At 58.2% G+C, this 8,458-nt stretch overlaps 1 protein-coding gene across 1 annotated transcript; it reads right to left on the minus strand.

Moving 5' to 3' along the window:
• Window positions 1-623: 623 nt before the first annotated feature.
• On the minus strand, window positions 624-4,711 carry SOX18 (SRY-box transcription factor 18). Its single transcript, XM_062009331.1, has 2 exons — window positions 4,082-4,711; window positions 624-2,344 (listed from the first exon to the last, which is right to left on the minus strand). Exons 1-2 carry the CDS (start codon window positions 4,482-4,484, stop codon window positions 1,494-1,496), a joined length of 1,254 nt encoding a protein of 417 aa, XP_061865315.1. The 5' UTR covers window positions 4,485-4,711; the 3' UTR covers window positions 624-1,493.
• Window positions 4,712-8,458: the final 3,747 nt, after the last annotated feature.

The raw sequence follows: 8,458 nt of genomic DNA on the forward strand, positions 1-8,458 counted from the left end.
ATTGAACAGAAAAAGCAAATACTGTAAATCATTAAGTGATTCCTGGGGTGTGTTGTGGGGGGGAGGGGGGTGAAGCTCTGGCAAAGCACTGGCAGCTCCGAGCAAGGTCCAGCTTTGGCAAGAGGCTGCTGGAGCAGCCAGGGAGGGCTGTGGAAGAAGGGTTGTGGCACATGGTTTTTCTTCCAGCTCAGAGCAGAGGCACCACAGCAAAGCTGGGCTCTATTTTTGAGAAGGTGTTTCATGGGAAAACGGGGTGAGCCATGGGGACCGAGCCCCATTGCGCTGGCACAATAACCACACCAAAGCTCGTCTGGGGGGAGGATTATCTCATGGTTTATTATACTTCAATGTGAGAACAGCTGCTTTTCTGTTGTTGTTGTTGTGCATCGAGCATCTCAGGGCAACCTCCAGCCATCCCATCCCCTCCTGTCCCATCCCATCCATCCCTGGAGCCGCTGGCGGGGCCCGAGGCGGCTGCCGGGGAGGGCGGCAGCCTGGAAATTAATACATTTGCCAGGTTGTCAAAACATTAATCAACGGATACAGCAATCTGGAAATGGTTGGGGCAACATGGATTTGCGGAAAATATGTGTTCACACAACAAGCACAGAAGATGGGAACAATTATATGAAGATGTTTTAATAATTAACCAGTATAAAACAGTTTGCTCTCCGTACAGCTCGAGACAATAAAAGTGTTTGCAGTCGTATTTTTCTGCTTTGTACAAAATTCCAGTCGATTGTTCCACAATATTTACATTGTCGTTAGTCTGCACAAAATATCTCCTTTTCCTTTTCCCCCCTCCCTCCCCTCCCTCCCCCATTTTTTGTTGTTTAATCCAGCTTTGCTACATAAATGCTTCCGATCTCGTGGATGTCCCTCGGTGTATCTTTAAAAAGTCTAAATAAAAAACCCCCACAAAGGAAAAGACATTAAATACCATTTTATATATATAAAAAAATGCTTAGTAAAAATATACTTTTGTTGCCCAATTAAAATATATTGCTGAGAATACAGTAAAAACTGTCCTAAAGCCCACCCCTCATGGGCGCCGACTCGTTAATGGCAAAGCCTTCCTAAAGGTTCCCCCACCCCTTTGCCTGCCCTTGGGTTAGGGGAAGCTGATTGCTTTGGCTCTGTTCTGCTGGTGGTTGTTTCAGGCAGGATTGGTTTAAAAACAAACAACACGACCCCCAAAATGCTCATTTGGAGCTGCTGGGAGCTTAGAGCTCCAGGCTGGCAGGGCTGGAGCGGGGAGTAGGCGGGGTAGCGCTCGGGAAAGGCGGCTAGCTGTGTTATACGGTTATACGGTATATCGGTGAGTTCAGCCCAAAGTTAACAACAACAAACAAAGACAAAGAAAGCGATGCATTTAATGAGATACTCTAAATACGATGGAGCTCGTGGTTAAAAGGAGGATGGCTTCTATTTTTTTTTGGTGTTAGAGGAGAGTCGGGGCTCTCCCGGTGCGAGCGTCGGGCGGTGGGGCCGAGCTAACCCGTGATGCAGGGGCTGTAGTAAACGGCGCTGCTGGCGTCGGACAGGGCGGATATCAAGCTGCTCTCCTCACAGGAGATGCTTCTAGGAGTCACTTTGGACAGGGAGACGTGGTAAGGGAGTCCCGAGGCGTCGGGACGAGTCCTGCTCATGTTCAAATACTGGTCAAACTCGTTGCGGTCAACGTCTGTCCAGAGCTCGGTTTGGTTCAAGTGATCCACGCTCTCCATGTGGTGGGCTTCGGGGGGAGGAGACAGCTGACCCAGGTGGGCTGAAAGCCCGTTCTGAGTTCCTGAGCACATTTGGTTGTAGTATATGCTGGAGGGATGGGGAGTCCTCATGGCATCGGCCAAGTGCGAGGGGGTCTGCGCGTAGGGCACCGCCACGTCCCGCCCCATGCACTTCTCCTGGGGAAACTCCATCTGGTGATGGTGGTGGTAGCCACGAAAGGGCATCATGTTGCAGTCATCCTGCATGTGAGGGGGGAAAAACGCCGGCTCGGTCTGTTCTAAGACATCCAAGGGAGACATCTCAGGAGTTGGCAAGCCATAGTTTTCAATATCCGACCCCATGGAGTGGAGTTCTCTGAAGTGGTTAAGCGGGGGAGGCTGGGGGTGGCCCGGCTGGCTGCCGCCATGGTGACTCATGTTGAAGTTGTCACTGCAAGGCTGGGAAAGGTTATGCAGGAGGATATTGGGTTCCATCCTCTTGATTTTCTTGGCTTGCTTCTTTCTCCTTGGGCGGTACTTGTAGTTGGGGTGATCCTGGAGGTGCTGGATTCGCAGCCTCTCTGCCTCTTCCACAAAGGGACGCTTGTCGCTGGCGCTCAGCGCTTTCCACGACTGGCCTGGAAGGGGAAAGCAAAGCTCTGTGACACCGGCTCGGCCACCCGGCCCTGCCCGGGCGTGGGGACACCGGGGAGAGGAGCCCTTGGGCTGGGAAGGGCTTGGAGGGTTTGACACCTGAGCGAGTTCCTGGTGCTGGAACGAGGAAGGACTAGGGAATGGAAGCCTGAGCAGGGCTGTTCCCACGTCCCAGCAACAGGCTCAGGCTGTGCCCAGTGTTTTGGTGCAGCAGGAGAATGGAGATTCCAAGCCACGGGGGGCTGTGGAAACCCTTCTGCCGGGACTGGACATTCTGTCTCCCGTTGCCCCTCGGCACAGCCCCGTCCCCGTGCCTGCTTCCCTGCATCCTGCACCCACAGCCCCGCTCCTCTGCAGCCCCAGTCACCCACTCCTACAGCCTGTATCCTGAATCCCATGTCCCTGCACCCCACAGCCCCCCAGCTCTGCATCCTGCTGCCCCATCTGGCCATATCCTGCTTCCCGTAGTCCCGCATCCTGCGGCTCTGTCTGCCCATATCCTGCTTCCCATGTTCCCACATCCCGCATCCTACAGCCGTGCACCCCGCATCCTGTAGCCCTGTATCCCCATATCCTGCATCCCAGCAGCTGTGTCCTCCACAGCCCTGTGTCTCTGCATCCTGCAGCCCCCTTTCCCTGCATGTTGTGGATGTGAAGCTCTGTATCCTCATATCCCACAGTCCCATATACCCGCATCCTAACACCGTATCCCACAGCCCTTGGTCCCACAGCCCTGTATCCTTGCAGCCTTCAGCCAGCACCTCATATCCTCATAGCTTGAATCCCACAGCTTTCTAACCTCCCAGCCACGTATCCCTCAGCATCCTGCAGCCTTGCATCCCGCAGCACCCCACAGCACCCCATCCTTGGAACCCCATCCTCATACCCTCGCAGGCTGCAACCTGCAGCCCTGTATCTTTGCAGTGCAGATCCCAATGTGCCATACCCCTGTATCCCACACTCCCTGCCCTGTATCCCAACACCCTGTTCCCCTGAAGCACATCTCTCTAACTCTGCATCCTGCTGCCTGAGACTCTTGCAGCCCGTATCTCCAGCCCCATAACTACCTACCCCTATGTCCCCAGCCCTGTACCCCGACATCCTTGCCTCCTCAGCTCCATTCCCCAGCATCCTGCAGCCCTGCACTCTCACAGCCCACACCTCCAGCCCTACACCCCCTCATCCTCAGCTCCCTACTCCCTCATCCCACAGCCCTGCAAACCTGCAGCCCACGTCCCCAGCCCTGTACTCCCACATTCCTGCATCCTCAGCTCTGAACCCCCGCATTCCCATACCCCTAGACCTGCATCCCCGCATCCCCACATCCCCAGACCCATAACCCCCACATCCCTGCACTTCCAGCTCCATAATCCTGCATCCCACAGCCCTGTAGTCCTGCAGCCCGCATACGCAGCCCTGCATCCCCTCACCGCCAGCCCTGCACACCCACATCTCCAGCCTCGTAGCCCTGCATCCTACAGCCCTGCACTCTTGCAGCCCTCATCCTCAGCCCCGTACCCCTGCATTCCCGCGTCCCCTGCCCCATAACTCCCACATCCCTGTACACCTGCATCCCCCAACCCTCCTCTCTCGCAGCCCGCGTCCCCAGCCTCGCCCCCCGGCACCCCCAGCCCCATAGTCCCGCTTCCCCCCAGCCCCGCGCTCGTGCAGCTCGCATCCCCGCACCGCCACCCCTTCCTCCCGCAGCCCGTCCCTCTCACCCAGCATCTTGCTGAGCACGGCGTTGTGCAGGTCGGGGTTCTGCTGCGCCAGCCGCTTGCGCTCGTCCTTGGCCCAGACCATGAAGGCGTTCATGGGCCGGCGGATGCGGGAGTCCTCGCCGCCCTTGCCCTCGGGGCGACCGGCCGGGGGGCTGTATCCATAGCCCGGCTCGGGGCTGGGCGTGCGGCTGGGGGCCGCGCCGGGGGCCGCGCCGCCGGGGCCGGGGCCGAAGGCGAAGCCGGGCTCGGGGCTGGGCGTGCGGCTGGCGGGGGAGGCGGCTCCCGGGGGGCGCGGGAAGGCGAGCCCGGGCTCAGCGGCCGGCACGGCGGCGGTGACCCATGAACAGTCGCCCCGGGGTTGCGATATCTCCTCTCGGCAGTAGTTAGACTCAGATATATTCATTCCAGCTGGACAGCACTTTGTGTCCGACCCGACCGGGTGCCGGAGAGAGAAAACCGAGTCCCGCCGCGTCCCACCGCGTCCAGCAGCCGCCAAGCAGCAGCCCCTCCGCTCGCCTCCGCTTCGGGGGGATTCGGGCTCGCCTGCCTTTGTTTTGGTTTCTTTTCTTGGGGTTTTTTTTTCCTCTTTTATTTTGTTTAGATTTTTTTTTTTCCCCTTTCCCCCCAAAAAAAACTTTTGGGATGATGCTGGGCTGGAAGGGGCAAAATATAGCCGGGCTGGACCAATCAGCGGGGCGGAGGGGAGGAGGAGGAGGAGGAGGACGAGAGGGAGAGGAGGAGGAGGAGGAGAAGGAGGAGGAGATGAGGGGGAGGAGGAGGAGAAGATGAGGGGGAGGAGGAGGAGGAGGAAGGGGGGGCGTCCCCAGGCACCAGCAGGAAGAGCCACCCGGGGAGGGCCGGGCTGGGACCGGTGTATTTGCTGCTCGCTTCTTTTCCTTCCAAAAAGGAGGGTTGTTAGGTTTTTTTTCCGCTGCCTTCTTTTCCCCCTCTTCTTTCCCCTCCCCGCTGCTCTTTGCAGTCCCCTTTTCTGGCTGCTTACACTCTGCCCGTGCCTCCCGCAGCCCCCCGGAGCCGAGGCGGAGAAGTGTTTAGGTTTGCCTGTCAGGCTGCCCATTTGCAGGAGGACAGGGATGCTTGGGGCTTTGCGTTTATTTTCCTTGTGGCTTATTTCGTGCGTGTGTGTGTGTGTGTGTGTGTGTGAGAGTTTTGGCCAGCGTTCCCTGTCCCGGGTCAGGAGCAGCCCTGGAGTGAAGGCAGGAGTGAGCCCTCTTCCCCCAGCCTTTTTCTGCTGGGAATATCAGTGCTGGGAAGAGAATGGCTCCATGATTTTAAGCACTGTTGACATGAAAATAAACGTGTTTCCAGCCTGTGAGCTCAAGGGACTGTTGAGGATACTGTGGGTTCACCAGCAGCTGGGTGGTCACGGCTAAAACCTGCCTCGGGAGCTGTGCCCCTGAGGCTGCAGGGCTGTGGCACTGCCGCACGGGCTGTGGGCACAGCAGTGTCCCCGCAGCACACAGCCATGGGCAGCACGTCCCCTGCTGCCAGGTCACTGTGCTGCTCACCCAGCTGCCATCCAGCACGGACTGGCAGTGCCAAGAGCCGTGCTAGATGGTCTGGAGGTCCTTCCTGCCCTTGGCACAGAGGAGTTAGGAACTCTGTGGGACCCGTTTGCAAGCAGGGAGATCTGTTTGCACACTGTCCCTGCTCCCTGACACCCCCTGGGCCAGTGTGCTGATGTGTGAAAGATGCCCCAGCCCCGGGTCTCAACCTCCAAGCTCCCTCCAGCTCTGGATGTGCCCAAGAAATGTGAAGCTCAGCGTTAGGAAGACTTGGGGCACCGGGTTGTGCAAGAGCCCAGCTCCCAGCCTCCTCGCAGCCGTGGGGTATTGCATGCCATGGTTTCTGTGTGTCTGGAAGTGATTTGACAAAAGCTGATCTGCTGTTAACCCTCAACAAAACAAAGGCCTAAAGAAAAAGAAATAATCATAATATAACACAAAAAAGCCCTTGTCTCACTTATTCTTCAGGCAGCACTCAGGAGTGACAGAGCTTTCAGGCTGCATTTCCTCCACGTTCCTGGAGCCTCCCAGGATTACTTTGCAAGAGCAGATCAGCAGCAGTCCCTGGGAGAGCCTGTACGGCTGTGAGGAGCCTCCTCTGAGCTCTGCCCCGTCCTGCCCCGGCCCTGCAGCTGAGGAAGGTGCTGCAGCATCGCTGAGCAGGAGGAGCAGCTGTGTGTGGCCACCCGGAGCTGAGCCTCTGAGCTGCCGGAGGCTTTGGCTCTGTGCCCCAGCCCTGGGAGCAGTGAGGTGGGTGCTGGGGGAACTGGGGGGGCTCCCAGCTGCATATGGGGTGAAATGGGCAGCTTTTGGGGTAGTTGGTGTGGGCAGTTGCTGGGGACATCCCAGGAATATCCCCCTGTCCCTGATCCTGGCCCTTGTCCCGGGCTTTGTCCGAGCACGTGGTGCTTTCCCCAGCCTCCCTCAGGGGCCCAGCAGCATCCTTGGCCTCTGGGCAGGTTCAGAGCTGGACCTGGTGCCACCAGTTGGCATTTGGGATGTGGTGGGGATGAGCAGGGGCAGCTCAGATTTCCCCTGCCTTGGAAACGAATCTAAGAGCTGGGGCAAACCCTGCCTGGGGGCAGGCAGATGCAGAGCCTTGTGCCAGCCATGTGTGCTCTGAGCAAGTGCCCCGAGCACAGGACTCCTCTGCAGGGGCTGGCAGCGGGCTCGGGACATTTTCCTTGTGCAGGATTGGTCTGGGAACAGGGATCAGAGCAGAGCTGCTCTCCTTGTGGCACTGGGGTAGTTTGGGATCTCCTCTGCCCATGGAGCAAAGCTGGGTGCTTTGACCCCAGGACACTGCCTGGCAGTGAATTTGCTGTTGGTGCCATGTCCCAGGATGGGGAGGGTGGTGGAGGGGGAAAGGAAAGGGCATGGAGGAGGGATGAGAGATGCAAAGTGGGGAGAGGGGGGACGGGGAGCTGCGAGGGGGGAAGGAGCAGTGTGTAAAGCACCCCAAAATGCCCAAGTGCAAATATAGCTGAGTGCATGCCCCCACAATGCCTGGACAAGCTCAGGAGGAGGACAGAGAGGCCACACTGCCTGTTTGAGTGGGCAGTGCCACATCCCTTTGCTCTCCCTCTCCACTGCCAGCACTCACCAGGGTGTGGGGATGAACTGGGTGGGCTCTGTGCCCACCTTGGCTTTCCCAGAGGGGACACACACAAAATACCCACAGCACAACTCCTCCTTTTCCCCCACTCCCCTGAGGACCTGGGGATGTGGCCCTGGGAGCTGGTGACACCCTGGCCCCATCTCCTCAGCAGCCACATCTGCAGCAGCGTGGGGAGGAACCGCTGGCCATCCCATGGTGGGTAAGTCCAGTGACCCTGTGCCCTCCTCGCTGTGCCTGGTGTTGGGTGAGCTGGACCCTGGCTTGTCACACAGCCTCAGCACTTGTGTATTTCATCATTTTCCCTTTTTTTCACCCCCCCTCTGTAGTTTTATTGGGCTGGCTGCTCGCTGCCCCCACCCCGGCCCCCGGCTTCCCTTCCTTGCATCCCAGCACCACACCTAGCAGAGGAAGCGTGGCGGGGACAGCCTCGGCTCCCCAGCACAAAGGCATTTTTGCTGCCTGTCCCCAGCACAAAGGCATTTTCCCTCCCTGTGCCCAGCCTGTGCCTCTGGCTGTAGCTTATTCCTCCCAGCCAGGTCTGACACCGAGCTCCCAGCTGCCTAAAAATAGATGCGGCATCCTCTGGACTGTCCCGAGGGGTCTCGGGGATTTGGGGGCTCCAAGGGGGGAGGTGGGGGTGGCAAGAAGGTAAGAGTGAGGGTTGCTGGCTCAGCCCCAAGGTTATCTCTGCTGCTGAGGGCTATGGGTGGAGGCAGGAGCCCCTGCAACCAAATCCAAGGGATTTAGCCCCAAAGGTGGCATCCAGGTTGCAGAGGTGGGTGCTGGCAGGGTCCCTGCAGCACAGCCACAGCAAACCCTGAGCTGTGGTGGGAAAATTGCCCTTTATTCTTGTTTTGCAGAGGGTGGAAAGCAGGAAGGGGGCCAGGGGCAGGAGCAGGATCTGACCCTGGGCCTGGGTGTGGGTGCTGGACCCTCGCTCAGTGGCCAGTGCTCGCTCACACACACACACCAGCCTCCCTTCTCCTTGTGCTCACACTGCTAGAGGATTAATCACTGTGCAGCTGCCAGTGTGGGGCTGGAGCTGTGCTGTGCTGAGTGAGACAGTCCCCATTATTAATTACAGCTAATAATTACCTTTGGGCCACACCACAGAGGGACCTGGAACAATGTGGGCTGGATGTGACCTACACACACTGAAGCACAGGCTCTTTGCAGGGGGTGCTGAGGGGAGCAGGGCTGTTCCTCCTGCAGTGTGGGGGCACCTGTGTGCATCTC

Source organism: Colius striatus, chromosome 16 (assembly GCF_028858725.1).
Source record: "Colius striatus isolate bColStr4 chromosome 16, bColStr4.1.hap1, whole genome shotgun sequence".
In the NCBI taxonomy this organism is placed as follows: Eukaryota; Metazoa; Chordata; class Aves; order Coliiformes; family Coliidae; genus Colius; species Colius striatus.